Source organism: Heliconius melpomene, chromosome 16 (genome assembly GCF_056956725.1).
Source record: "Heliconius melpomene rosina isolate 202511_hmr_F chromosome 16, ASM5695672v1, whole genome shotgun sequence".
NCBI classification, from domain to species: Eukaryota; Metazoa; Arthropoda; class Insecta; order Lepidoptera; family Nymphalidae; genus Heliconius; species Heliconius melpomene.
Window position 1 is genome coordinate 9,018,373 of NC_140404.1, and position 16,412 is coordinate 9,034,784.

The 16,412-nt window shown below is 30.1% G+C and overlaps 1 protein-coding gene across 1 annotated transcript; it reads right to left on the reverse strand.

The window, feature by feature from the left end:
• Positions 1 to 8,098: 8,098 nt before the first annotated feature.
• LOC146530966 (uncharacterized) lies at positions 8,099 to 14,639 on the reverse strand. Its single transcript, XM_085199355.1, has 3 exons — positions 14,508 to 14,639; positions 14,095 to 14,231; positions 8,099 to 9,666 (listed from the first exon to the last, which is right to left on the reverse strand). The coding sequence occupies exons 2-3, from the start codon at positions 14,107 to 14,109 to the stop codon at positions 8,365 to 8,367; spliced, it is 1,317 nt and encodes a 438-aa protein (XP_085055481.1). The 5' UTR covers positions 14,110 to 14,231; positions 14,508 to 14,639; the 3' UTR covers positions 8,099 to 8,364.
• Positions 14,640 to 16,412: the final 1,773 nt, after the last annotated feature.

Sequence of the window (16,412 nt, forward strand, 5' to 3'; positions counted from 1 at the left end):
ACTGTCAAATCCACATACTTTAGTTGTTTATTTGAGCCATAATGGTCTGAAATAAGTAATCATAATGAGATTCTTTATTGCAAAACCAATCCAGCGTATACCATCTTTAAATTTTCGTAAATTTAAAAATTATATTTAAATAATTATATGTTTAACTATACAATTTTAATAACATACGTAATTAAATGCTGCGTTACATCAAAATTTTATTACTATGTCATAAAACATCTTCAACATCCACGAAACGGTGGTGCAGACGAAAAAGTTATGTAAAAAAACTATTTACTTTAAGTCATACCTACTATGTATTATTTTTTAATTGAATGCTACAAGCTCTTATCTTTTCAATTAACGTATATTTATTCCATATTGCATTAAAATTTACAAATAAATTTTATTTTTAATGACAATGTTAGGTTCAATCTCGCGGTGGTTATAGGTTCAATTTCACACCTCGTCACCTGAATAAGTCATAATTATAATTAAAAATGTCATTATCAGGAAAACACCCCTAATGACCGAATGTAAAGATTAATTAATTTCATATTGCTGTCAATTTGAGGCCGTCGTAGCGCAGCGGCACAAAGCGTGTGACTGTAACGCGACGGTTGTGGGTTCGATCCCCACTCGAGGAAACGAAATATTTATTTACATTTATAATTTCATTTCTTCGTTCTGGTGTCGAAGCAAAGCGCGGCGTTGAGTTCTGCCACTCAACACGTAATGCCTACAGAATTCGTCAGAAAGTGGGGAACGGAGTCTAACTCTAGGTTCCCTGTGTACGCGGGATAGAGCGTGAAGCTGTAAAAAATAATAATTTCATAGTTACTTATACAGATCATTGCTACGTATTGAAAGAAACGAATTAAAACTGCCAGATACGACGATGTACATACATAATGGTTTGTATACGAATATAAATATTTTAATTAGTGGCACCAAACGCAAGTGTGGCACGCTACTCCATATATTTTCACTTTTTATCGAAGATGAGGCATCTCTAGTTATAATGCATGAATTCAGGTGTAATAACCGAAGACGTATATCATTGAATTATTTATGAGTTCGAAACTCACTAAGAACGGTTGTACACTATTTTTTTTTTAATTTATAGTATTTTTTTTTAATTGTTTAAAATTTTTATTTGTATTAAGAATTATTTTGGCATGTTGTTTTTAATTGATAACATTTAAAAGTTATACGATATGAGTATAGTGAAAAATATACAGTCGAATTGATAACCTCCTTCTTTTTGAAGTCGGTTAAAAAAGAGAACAATCCATTCCTTTAAAAAAAAATAACTATACCTACTCTACTTAAACAAATGGCATCGAAACAAGACAAGTTCAAATAAGAAAAACATAGTAGTAATATGTAATATCGCAAACCATTTTTGAATCCTTCTTGACTCAAATTTTTAATTTTTTACAATTTAACACAAAAAAAATCGCTAATTTCTAAAAATATTTAATTTATAAATACATTAACGAAATTTTAAATTCGAATATCGAACTGTACAACTGACCGACAGATTAAAAATATAATCAAGAGTAAGATACGACCTTACAATATAAAACTTGAAATTTGCCTATAACGAAAAGATGACCTAATTAGTCAAATATAAGAAAGATGTGAAGAACAAATAAAGATATTTTCAGTTTTCATAATTATTACTTAGAGATAATTTATTCGGGTAGAGATTTCAATTCTTTTGTCGGTATACTCAAAAAGAATTTGTTTATATTAATATTAAACTTGGCGCCCATATACCATTTGTGTTTAAAATGGGATATACACTTCATGTCAATGTATTTTTTTATAATTACTAGCAAAATATAAATACTTACACAATTATTATTCATTTTAAAACATATTAAATGAAAATAGACTTAACTAATGTTTAGCTATTGTTTGATTTACATATATGAATATAACTATTATTTAACATTCGAAATATTTATTTAAGTAATAAATAATAATATATATTTTAAATAAGAACTTGTCTTTAGTGTATAAGCACACAACTTTTCAATTACCTATGCGTAGATGAAGTTATGTAACACGACTGCGAGTTTGAAGACATCTCAAGAAATTGCTATTATTTAATACTACTACTGTATCTGACATTATTTGTATGTAATATTTACACGTATGTAACATAATGAAGTTAATTATAACAAATAATGCTATTATTTTCACATATATACGTAAGTGTAATCCCATCAAAAACATAAATGTAAAAAGAAAGCCAAGTTCTGTAATAAAACGTATGCTTTCAGCGATAAAAGAAGTGAGATGTAAATGTATGCCAAGTTCAATGGTCAGTCCTGAAATTTATTTTTAACAATATAAAATATTTTATAACAACTGAAAATGCCCATTCTTCTTACAACTTGGAGACTTTATTTATGTGTAATATCTGACTTGGCTAGTTTCATAAGAATTTACAGTAGAATCTGAGTAGAATAGAATTTGAATACATTCATTTATATCGATGTAAATTAATTTGAAAACTAGCCAAGTCAGATATTACACATAAATAAAGTCTCCAAGTTGTAAGAAGAATGGGCATTTTCAGTTGTTATAAAATATTTTATATTGTTAAAAATAAATTTCAGGACTGACCATTGAACTTGGCATACATTTACATCTCACTTCTTTTATCGCTGAAAGCATACGTTTTATTACAGAACTTGGCTTTCTTTTTACATTTATGTTTTTGATGGGATATCATTACTTTTTGTACAGAAATTATAAGTAGGAAGGTTCATAATGTTATCAAAATCAAAATATTCTTTATTCAATTTGGCCATTACAAGTACTTTTCCTATAGGAAGCTACTATAGCAAGAAACTCAAGAGTTGCTCTTTTTAAAACATAGTTTAGAGTAAGCGCTTCATAGGACATTTCTCTTCGCCGAATAAACCAAGTAGGACACCATTGTGATAATACACTTCTATCTTAATATTGTACAAATCTACTGCAGCCTTTATTTCGTAAGTAGCTCCGTACGTAGTTAAGCAAAGCATGTCTTCTTTAGAAGAGTAAGGATTCCCGTTTCGAGCGCTAGTGTAGATACTTAAATCATTCCAGTTACGACATACGTACTCTACTATATCGCAATTTATTAGTTTGTTGTATATCAATACGCTCAAACAAAGAATATGCAATAGCATGGAAGAGACTGCTCCCATCGGGAGGCATTGGAACAATTCGGTGTAAGTTCTTGTTTCAACCACAAGCAATTCTATTGAGCGACTCATTGTTCAATATGTCTTGGAAAAAATATAAACAATAAGTTTATTAAGTGCTGACGGTACCAATCTGAATTGATACGATCCCAAGGTCGACTTCGTTCTGTGCAGTTTTCACAAGTGTTCCTAAAACCAGTAAAATCATGAAACCCAGTCCAAAAAAACCATTAAAATATGAGCGCCTTCGTACAATAAAATATATCTAATATAATTAGGTATTTACTTTTTTATTATGGTCAATAATATTATGTTTTATTACTCTTAAGACGATATTTAATTATATATGAAAATAGATTATATTTATCTATGAATCTCGACTATAGTTTTTATTTTGTTGATTAAATGACGGTTGTCAGATTTGAAAGTAATTAATGTATGCTGCGTTTAGAAATCTGATATATTTATTATTATTATTTTCTAATTTTATAATTTTACTAGCGGACCCGGACGCGGCTACGCCTGCTTGAAATATAAGAATATAATTTGTATAGAAATATAATTTCAATTTAGATGAAATGCTAAAAGTGACTATTATATTTATTTTCATAAGGATGGATATCAAAATGACGCGGTAACGAACGCGGCCGCGTAGCGACGACGGTTGTTATTAACAGGGCAGAATAAATTGCATGTCAAATTAGAAAGTATTTTAATTTATTAGTATATATGTGTAATGTAATATTATATAGCCTATATCACTTCTGAAGAATGCAGCTTTCATACAAAACAAAAACATAGTAAATCGGACCAGTAGATCCGGAGATCTTAGCGTTCAAACAAACAAACAAACAAACTCTTCCGCTTTATTATATTAGTATAGATTGGAATAACTCAATACGCAATGCCTCCAGAATTCAATGGAAAGTGGAGTTGCTGAGTGTCTTAACACTAAGTTCCCTCTGTCTACCCCGCTATGTGTGGGATACACCGTAAAGCGGATTTATTTATTTTTTATTATTTTATTTAAATAATGTTTAATTTTCTCTTTTTTTTCTTATTTTTTTTATTAACAATTACTTAAATTTTTACTGTTAATAATTACTTTATAATTACTTCTGTTAAGATAGCTGGTAGGCTGACAAGATATCAAAATAAAAATCAAATCAGCTTCACGCTGTATTCCGCACTAAGAAGAGTAGACAGAGAGAACCTAGTGTTAAAACACTCAGTAACTCCACTTTCCATCGGATTCTGTTGGCATTGCGTGTTAAGTGGCGGAAGTCTACACCGCGCCTTGCCTCGACACCAGAACGAAGAAATGGAAATATAAGTTTAAATAAATATTTCATTTCCTCGAGTGGGAATCGAACTCACAACTAGTCAGGTTTTACAGTCACACTTTATGCCCCTGTGCCACAACTGACCTTACAGATAGTATATTATTATTAAATTTTATATATATTTTTATCAATATAATTATTTTTTATAAGCTTTTATTTATATAATTTTTTTAGTGTATTTTTTTTTCTGTTTTAGGATTCTGTACCTTGAAAGCAATAAAACAGAACCCTTATAGGATCTTATATAGGACTTAGTACTTAAATATTGTAATAATAATTTAATATCAAATACGTTAATCGACTATGCAAATACTCTTAGTATAATAAGTACTAAAATGTTTAAATTATATATATATATATATAAAAGGGCTTGTCCTCACTGACTGAGGTAAGACGCACGCACAGCCGTAACCGGTGATGGTAGAAACGTTAAATTTGGACAAATGTTTACTTTCGTAATCTGGACATCCACTAAGAAGGGATTTTAAAAAATTTTAACCCTAAAGGAGTGAAACAGGGGTTGAAAATTTGTATGGAAAAAAAATTAAATCGGCACCGATTTTTATAAAATTTGAAATTTAGATTTTTAAAGGTATTTAATTGAACACGTGTTTCATCGTTTTCTAGAATTCTCCCCTCTTATTATTCCCCCCCTAGAGAGAACCTTTAGGAGTGCAAATATTCATAAATATTCATAAAATTTGAAATTCAGACTCTTAAACGTATATAATTAAACATATGTTGTATGGTTTTCTAGAATTCACCCCCTAAGGGTGCAAATAAGGGGTTGAAAGTTTATATAGAAAAATTTTTAAAACGCCACCGATTATTATAAAATTTGAAATTTAGACTTAAAAATATTTCATTGAACACATATTTTATGGGTTATTAGAATTCACCCTTAAATAGGCAAGCGAAGCTGCGCGCGTCCACTAGTAATAAATAATAATGAAGGATGTTAATCCATTTATTATATTTTTATATTTTTACGTGAAGCCCTTGAAGTCCACATGATGACAGGCTTTCTCAGGACATAAATTAGAGTCATTTTCAGCTACAAATGGAGACTTATCTTATCTTAAAATATACTTGAAAGCATCGTGTTGTTTGAGATGGCTTACGTAAGTAATAGTGAAGTTAGTCTACAAAACAAATAAAATATTTACTAACGTGTGACATAAATAAAAGCAAATATATATAAATAATGCATTGCTCTTATTTTGTTGGCAGGCGCTATGCCTAAAAATCAGTTATCATTAACTTTGATTGCTATGCTTTCATTACAGGTGCTATAAGTAAATGTTCCTAATTGAATCTATTTATTGAAAAATTAAAAGAAAATATTTAAAAAAATACTAGTTTCGGATTTTTCCCTTGACATACACCCAATTACTTAACCGGATGCTAAATTTCACCATTCTAGATCATCTGGAACTTGGTTAACATTAAGGTCTATAGGTCAGTCACCCCCCTAAAAATTTACGATTTTTGGACGTCATTATCTAAATAACTGTTTGAGCTGTGTTTATGAAATTTTATGCACGTATACAGGTAGGGGGTCTAAATATTTGAGCCAAATATGACAGCTTTAGGTGGAATAGTTTTTGAGTAACGAATAGGTAAAAAGTGGCTTCAAATGGTTCGTGTAAAATAACACACGGTGCTGCTCGCCAGTTCTGAAACCCAGGAACTTGGCACGCGCTCCGCGCGTTTTAAATCTATGATCTTATATGTTGAATTAATTCCATATATCATCTACAGATGGCGTTAATCAATTATTTATGTTATAAAATTTTAAATATATTTATAAATATATTTTGTTAAATTTTTTTAATTATAATATATTGTACAAAACGTATAGTCCTCGATGTCTAAGCTGAGCATTGTATTTGTGTAAGTGTTCATATTCAATATATAGTGTACATGTGACATCGGCTGTCAAGGAGGCTTGGTCTAAACTGGTTTATATCGCTTTCTGGCAACCATCCTACACCTCTTGTAAGTAATGAAAAATAAAACAAACGTGCAAGACAAGGCTATTCTTGATGATATAGTGACAGGGACCGATTAATAATAATTATTAACTCAAATATCAAACGAGAGTCAAAATTTTGAGGATGCTCTAACCGGTATAGTATTATATATTGTATTTATTTATTGATCTTTAAAAGTTTTTCTCTGGCTCTACTTTTCTGACCACTGAATATTTCTAATATATTTTTATTTTTCCTTTTATTAAAATGTTATCTGCTTTTTTATTACTGCTATAAGGTCATTATAAATTTTGTTGATGATTATTTTCAAATATTTAATTATGCTTCATAGATTTTTAGTCTTTAGTTTAAGTCTTTTAGCTTACTTTTAAAAAATGTTAATGTTCCAAAGGAAAAAATAATTTTAGCATTTCTAGAACTTTAAACACTTTCATATAGATGGTTATTTTCTCAGTACCTAAATAAAAACATGAAGCAATATTATTACATTACGTATTTGCTTATAAGAAAAGTATAATTTCTTGTACATATCTGTAGAAAGACCATAGCCTTAAAACGTTTTTAAATATTGTTTTAATTATTATATACGATAAATCATATTTAAGAGAAATACAAATCTGTATTTTTTTGTACTGTGAACAAAGATAATAGAGAAAAAAAGAGAGAAACTGATTTTAGATATTTTATTCTCTACACCATTCTTGTACATTTAAAGTCACTTCTTCGGATCCATCGAGAATATTATAATATATACAATATTAAAACATGACTCCATTCCATAGTCCAAATTTATTAAGTTTTCCATATCTTCCATAGCTCTTACGCATTATTTAGTGACCATCTCTAGGCAATTACCTGTGGTTAGGTGAATGCTTAAAGAGAAACATAATAAACATAGCACATAAATATGTTATATAATGTATATGCAAAGGGAACCTAGTGTTAACACACTCCGTTCCCTACTTTCGAACGAACCTCTAATTATTAAAATAAAATAAAATTTACAACATTTCAAAGCATTATTATTAAAATATAGAAAGTAGGTAATCGACTTACATTCGTGACCCTTGTTTCCAGACGCCGGAACAAAATTATCTCAAACAGACATTAAAACAAAACACTATAATAATAGAGTTAGACATTTATATTGTAGTCTAAGCACAGATTACGTTATGAGAAAAATACTTAGCATTTTTATTATTTGTTTATTGCATTTTAATGAAAGAAAAACTTATATGAAAATATGATTTTGTTATTTAATATATGAACGTTGTTTAATAAATTTTGCTCAATTCTAGGTTTTCCATTACTAAAGTATAAATCTAAACTAACAATATATAGGCTAAGCTAAAATTATTAACGAGAACGAAATCTTGAATGAATATCTTCAGCATGAAAGAGAATTCAATATTTTTCACATTCTGGCTAAGACGTGGGTTTATATCCTAAGGCAACATTATATTTAGATGTTTGTCTTCAGATTCCACGCAGCAGTCATTAATGGTAGAGAAAGAGACCTCTGGAAACCATTCTTACTTCTGTTCATGTTTTTACAATAAAACTATGTCTTAGTAACAATTTCTTTATTAAGAATAACACTATACAAAATAAATACTGACCTCCCGACTAAATATTGAACTAACATTATAACAAGCGTACGCCTTAGCTCAACTAAGCATAGCCATATAAAACTTATTATTAAAATATAATAATTAAAGATTATAATTTAAAATTAAATAATTAATAATATAGAATATTTACAATTAATTAACACTTATTTCTTTTAATTAACTTATTCCTTATCATTACAATATCAACAATCAACAATTGATGGGGTTATTTCGTAATCTTATCTAATTTCGGAGCTCTTTTATGGTGTCCATATGTGATGCCACCCCCGGCCGTGTGGTATATCTGATTTGGCAAAAATCCACGTTCATAGTGTCTAGGAATGAGTTGCGATGATTGCGACAAGTGTCTACCACTCGATAGAGCTTCGTAGGCAGATAGTGCATCTTTCGTGTATCCTCTTTTCATATATTCTATCTGAACACTAGATGGGATATAAGAATCTAATAAAGACGCTGGTCGTCTTTTAAATGGTCCTAGTGATTCGTTTGGTCTTGGTGTCAAGGCACTTGAGGAGAATCCTCCTCCAGTCGCGTAAACTGACTTAGTAATAGGTCGATACATCGGTAAAACTTTTGGAATGTGTGCCAGGTGAGATGGGGGTGCTTTTAACAGAAGAGGGTTGGGATGAGGAAGCTCAATAGGTGCAGTTCTATATCCTTCCGTTACGGGAGCTCGGGAATTATAATATCTCGGATAACCCAAGCCTGAGGGCTTTGAAGAATGTATATCGTTATGACTAGGATAAGGCTTAGGTATATTCACTTCAGTTTCTTGATCTTCATCGACAACATTGGTTTCTGGGTAATGTGTACTTTGGTAATAGCCTTTGAGCGGAGGAGCAGAAATAGCTGTAGGATAACGAACGACGGGCATTTGATATGCTAAAACTGGTGTAATTGTGGATTGAATTGGTGACATGGTCGGATGAGCGTAAGTTACATAAGATACTGGAGGAGTATACTGTTGAATGAGTGTCTTTCCTGTTGGTGTAACGTAAGTCGGCACTTCGAAGTATGCGGGTTGCTGTTGAATATGCGGTCTATTTTCATAGCCTGATACTTGAGCCAAAGTCTGTTGTTGCACACCAGTTTGTGATTGGTGGTGGACCCCTTGCTCAGAAGGTTCATTATAATATTGTGGCACTAAATATATTTGCATTGGCACGTTTGATAAATATCCAACCATTGCTTGCTGTGGAGCTGGTGGTCCATATTGAGGCGTCGGCAGTGGTGGTGGTCTCTCTGGCTGTTCCGTGACAGCATATTGATGCACAAAGCGTTGTTGTTGAGGTGTCTGGACCGGTTCCTTAAAATATTGGAAAAATCCATTTTTTAATAAATCCAGTGGTAAATCAGGAGCACTAACTGAATTTGGTTCTTGTGACCGAGCCTCTGATTTTTCTAATTGTTTTTCCTTTTCACTTCTTAAATTGTCTTCTTCAATATCTTGCAACTCAATTTTTTTCTCAGCCACCACGAGGATGACCATGAAAAACAAAAGTGCAACCTGAAATTTATACCATATATAATGTTAGTATTAATTATTTCAACTAATTTTCAGGGTAAATACACTTCCGCTGATGGTCAGTGCACTTTGTATTTCTATAAGGCAGATACTCGTATACATACATGTAGACGACAAGTTTCTATCATTATGGCAAAGAACGGGTGAATGGTAAAAAATATACTAGTGCCTATTACGAAACCGGTTACTATAGCAACGCACTAGGCACTTCTAAAAGGGAGCGCGCCAGCTTTTACTCTCAATTTGTGTGGTTATCTAATTGCATACCGCTTTCTGGTGGATATTGCAGTAGAATGTAGATACTTTGTATATTAGTATTGAAGAACAGCTGAATGTAACAGCCTTACATCAAATATTTGATAAAACAATTACACAAATAAGAAATACAATAAAAAAGTAAATAGAAAACATTTCAGAGAACGTTTTTTATTTTGAGAATAATAATTTTAAGATATCTCAAGAAAATATTTTTTTTATTCAATTTAATTACATGTATCTAAGCCATGCAAGTGTTGTATTTACTCACGTAACATAATAAACAAAATTGATATGTGAAATTATAAATAATAGTCCGGATTCTCTTGTGTTACGAAATTGCCTTTTGTTTTTAAATTTCACATCTCATACAATGCATTTTGAAGGTAGACACAATAACATGAAAGTCATTCAAGATTCGCGAATTTATATAAAATCATAATCCTGACAATTTGCATATTAACTCATTGAAATTGATATTTTTTTATATCTAATTTCCCAGTGTTGAAGCCAGATGTGGCGGATGCAAGTATGTGACTATAAACGCGATAGGTTGTGAGTTCGATACCCACTCGAGAAAATAAAATATTAAATATTTTAATTTTTTGCGCTCCGGTGTCACGGCGAAGCGCGGCGTTGAGTTCCGTTCCACTCAACATGCTATGCCTCCTGAATTTGGCGTAAAATAGTGAACGGGATGTTTTAACACTACAGGTCCCTCTTAGTTGTGCTGTGTGCTGGGTACAGCTTGAAGCTAAAAAAAAAATTTACAGCTGGAGGTTCCTTATAGAAAAGGGGAAGAAGCCACTTCATTCTCCGTTCATTTCATAACATAAAAATAATATAAATATATTTAATATATATAACAACGCTCTTCCACATGGAATTTGAATTCATTAGAGACAATCAATAAAGCAAGGCAGTTCTAATCTTTATCAACAAAATAAATAATTCACATAATATATTTAATTATTATTTATTATTATATATTATTTTTTTTTTAACATCATATTATATTTGTATGTATTTGCGGTATAAGATATGTGAGCATTATGTCAGTATTCAAAGTAACGACTTTTACCTTTAACCTGCCTACTAACATCCATCAAAATTAAGCAGGGTCAAGAGAAGGCAATTCGTTATCATAATTAATAATCGATTATCGAATAAACACGTAAATTTTATCTTATATAAAAGTAAAAGTAAAAATGTAATACTAAAAATATAAGTATTTCATATTTCAATACATTTCTTGTATATTAATAACTAATATTCGCTAAATGTAAGTAATAAAAACACTTTTTTAATATCTTTGTATTTAGGGAAATCTCGCAACATTAATTTATTCGCATCCTACTGTCACACTTGCCTGAAAATTTGCATACGTGAGATAATAAAATAAGGACTTTTCAGGACGAACAAAATAAAATGCTTTTGACTTTTATGTCATCTTTTAATGCCAAGAAACTATAGCAATCTGCAATTTCTATGCTCAATTAAAGTAAAAAATCTTTTTCTGGCTTTAATTTTAAAAAACTTAAAGAAAATGTTTGGTTTACTAAGACTTGACCTTTGCTATTTATTTTATAATAATGGAAATTTGAATAATGCCTATTTATGTAATTAGGAAAAGTTTTTTGAGGAACATTTTATAACAATTTACATAAATATCGTTTTATTTCAACACTAAGTTTATATATAATTCATCGATTAAAGCTTATTCTCTAGCTGAGAATATACATGCACGGAACAAACTTCATGCTGAAAGATCCTCTGTGAAGCTTATTCAGATAAACTTAAAAGCTCATTCCAATAGATGCAATTGTATTTTACCAGCTTTCACTTAAAGTGGTTTCTAAGCCAATATTGTCATCTTGACCGGTCTCTGTACTGGTGGTCAAGTTCCATGAAATAAAATAGCATAGCAAGTCATGAAAGACGTTATAGTAATCTATTATGGGTATTGAAATAGTCTCAAAGAGCAGTAGAAATTTAAAAGTAATAGAGGCCTTCGTGGCACAGAGGCACAGGGATTTAACTGCAAAGCGACGGTTGCGGGTTCGATGCCCTCTCGAGAAAATGAAATATTTAATTTCTTCGCTCTGATATCGAGCGGCGTTGAGTTCCTCCACTCCACACGCAACGCTTCCAAATTCGTTACCTAAGTTAATAAACAATACAATATCAGACAGTTTATAATATTACGAAAGATTTAATTTTCCATACTATTTGTGGAAAAAGTACAACGAATTGATGACAGATAATTGCTTAAAAACTTAATAGCCGTATGATCTCAAAGTAACCGCGCTTAAAATGTAAGCCAGTTTTTGCATCATATTGCAAAATTAATGGGTGTTATTTTACATTTCAAGCATGTTTTATATTGACATAATTTTAAAAATAAAAATGATCTGTAAAATGTTAGTTTTAGCTTTACGTTGTGTACATTTAGACTGTCTCGAAGAGTAAGCAGAGGGAACCTGGTGTTAGGACATTCCGTTCGCCATTTTCCGAATTTTCAAGGCATTACGTATTAGGTGACAACGTCGCGTTTTGCCTTATTACTAGAGCAAAGAAATTAAAATATTAATAAATAATAATTAATTTCCCCCCGACTGGGTATCGAACCACTAACCGTCGTGTTTACAATCACACACTCGTGCCACTGCTCCACTATAGCCTCAAATTGGTCTGTATTATATGCGTAAATGCCGTCGCGGTGTTAAGAAAATTATTACATACATAAGTATTTTGCAATTCTTTTTTATATACTACAGCATTGCATTTTAAAAGGTTCTCTCGCGTTTATTTTTTTTTAAAGAATTTAAGGTTACGTGAAATCCACTTTCTTAAATCACTCATCTAAGCTCGCTGTTATAGAGATGCTAACCATAAAATATTATAGTCATCAACTAACTATAAAGAAATTATAACCTAGTTGTACTTAATCCGCTACAACATATAATCGTGAAAAGATTTAAGTTTTGTTAAGTTAAAATCTAAATTTTGGTACAAAATTAAGTTTATTATTTTGATATAAACAAATTAAATTAATTAGAGACGCTCTACCTTTTCGAAGTAAAGTCAATATTAAGAATTTTATCATGTCTATCTTAACTAAAAATAGTTTTTTTATTATATTCTATATTTTAACTAAACACTACAGGCATGTGCATCGTATTTTTTCTTAACTTCTTCATAGTTATCAGCTAAACAGCAGTTTTATATTTATCTACTACTAGAGATAATTATCTAAATATTTAATTCCTAAAAATAAACATAAAAAATAGCTAAATAATTTTTTTTAGAAGCCTATTTTTATGGATTAATATTGGTAATAAGTTACCATTTGCTTCGTACAACTATTTCTTTTTTAATCTTATGCCTATATTTTCGATATTTACGTTTAAATGTGAGCAACATTTGCGGTCTAGCCTTATATACTCGTACATAAATATATTACGAAACCATTCATAATATTAACATTTAAAATGAAGGTAAAACTTTGTGTACATTTTAAAAGCTTTTTTTGTCAAATAGCTTGTAAATGAAGAAAAGTTTTTGTTCGTCCCTTATTATTTCTGCCCTATCGAAATTATTAATTTGATTATATATTTTTTTATTTTTACTGCTTATTCTATCGGTGTAATTTTTTTTAAATGACTGACAAACATAACTGACAGTGCTCTACTCATTTTGTTCCTGATTCAAATTTAACAAAATTCAACACAGACAACATTTTTTTTAGATATTTGTTTGTGGTTTACTATCATCTAAATAAGTATTTGTATTTCAACACATTCTGAAAGCACAGACAGACAATTTAATTTTATTTATATGTAGGTATGTATAACTACTAGAGATCCGTGATAAAAAAAATGATTGATTTTTTTTTATTAATATGTATGGTTATGGGTTCTATTCTTAGTCTCAGTACTTGGATATATTTATATTGGACATATTTTTCACTTACAAAAAGCACCGATGCAGACCGCGCAACCTAAATACACAAATATTAAAAAAAAACAGAATAAATTCTTATAATAATTAATTTCAGAATTTGCATATTTACGTTATATTGCGCAAATATTATAAAATATTTGATAATATTGAAATTAAATATTAATCTTATAACTTAAATTATAAAAGTCTCACCTTTAAAATAAACATGTTGGACACCTTTGTTATGCACTTGATATTGACACAAACACAGTACAAATGTCATCGATCACCGCATTGTAACTCGCTGCACTCTTTCTTTCTTATCCAAGCGAAGCGAAGCGAAGGAAATCCTATAATTAAACAAAAATAAAGTTAAAAAACTTTCATTTATTCAAATTCATTTATTTCATTTATTCAAATTCAAAATATTCGCTATTCAAATAAACTTATTATAAGCACTTTTGAATCGTCGAATGAACATATGAACGAAAAGCTACCACCGTTTCGGAAGGCAGTTCTGCTGAGAAGAGCCGGCAAGAAACTCAACAGTTCTTCTTCGTCAATATATATTGAATAATTATTTATTTATATATTATTCTAATAATAAATAATAATTGACTATTTACTTGCAACTGGAGCAGCTATGGCGTTCAGCCGGCTTCCCGTTTGGTACCTGACTGGACGCGCGTATTATTTGTAACGATGTTAAATACGCTCTACATATCAGCGTAAGAAAGGTGCGAAGGTATAGATAGATGCCTCATACCACATTCTTGATGAAAGCGAAAATTAGAGCTTTTCAAGGCTGTGGATGTAAATTTAGATATAATAAAATTAAATAAAATCAAAAATTTTATATATAATTTCATTTTATTAGCTGTTTATTTATTTTTACCTACTAACAAAGTTTCGCGTACATATGATGTCATTATAAATATTTGGTTCCATAAAAAGAACTTAATCCCCCTTTTTTTGCTTTCTTTCAAAAGTATCTGTTCATAATTACGGGTTAACGGTGCTCTATCCTATCAGAAATGAAGATAAATTAAACAATATAAATACATTAAAATGAGTGCGGCCATGTTTTCATCTCTCTCTCTCTCTCTCTCTGCCACTTTTGCCTTCACATAATTAAATATAAACAATATTAAAATAATAAAAAAATCGCGTCAAATGCATTAGCATGTGCATCATCATATGCATTAATTTTGTGTCAATATTACAACTTAGTAAAATTGAAAAAAATAAAAAATAATATTCTAAATAAACAAATATAATAAAACTACAGCAATAAAAATATATTGATATATTGTCAAAAACCATCACGTCATGGAGAGTGGTACTCCTCTAAAAGCTATCATCACAGATATCTATAATTACCTGGCGGTGATCTCAAATTGTTCTATAATATTGACGACAAAATTTTAATGACTTCTACTGCGGAACAATAGAAAATATTTGTTGATTTAAAAGTCAGTCAGTGCTTAAAATAACAGGTTCCCCCATCTTCCATCTATTTCTGAAGGTATTGCGTTATAAGGCGGAACTCAACACCGCACTTTGCCTTGACGATATTATAACATATTATTTTATAAAGAAAATATTGTGAAAGATTTTTTTTTATTATTTATATATAAACTGAACTGCTTATTTATTCAAATGGTATACCATTATAAATGACCTTTGGACAATAATCTCTCTACAAGTCATTATAATCTATATACAATACCACGCAAATTACCTAAAACTAGTTTTGTATTTTAAAGAAAAGAATTATTATGAGCCGTAAAAACTGGATGTATATATTTTGAAATTCTATTAGAATGGAAAAGTATTGCAATTAAGGTATATTTTGCGATCATTTGCTAACATAACTGAGATATTTATGTTATCTTAGGTAATCTAGCGAATATTCTTCAGTATGGGATAGTCTTTTATTTCAAATACGAGCTAAGGCATGAGCTTGCATAACTCTTTTACAATATAATTTATATGTAATTTAAAATAAAACGGTGAATAGGACTTAAAATAGTAAATATATAAGTACCGAATAGACTGTGGTGGCATAGGGGCACAAGGGTGTGACTGTAACGCGACGGTTGTGGGTTCGATTCCCGGGGGAATTAATTATTATGTATTAATATTTTGATTTCTTCATTTTAGCACCAAGGAAAAAGCCCGGCGTTAAGTTCCGCCACTCAACACACAATGCCTCGTAAAATTTCGTTCATATTTGTAATGTTTACCTTAAATAGACATGAATATATACATTATATCGTTAAATCATTTACATACGCGGTACGAATAAATTAAATAAATTTGCCATTAATTAGTGATAAGTTGATACTTATCTCGATAGTGTATTAGTTTAATCTAAAGCGTGTTAAAATTGTTGCTATTAACACTTAAGTGTTAACAAGATGTATAACTGATTTATAGTTTACATGATTTACTATCATAATAGAACTATAAAGAACTTTTAAAATTACTTAAATTATTAATGTAAAAGAAGTAAATTACATATATTTTTA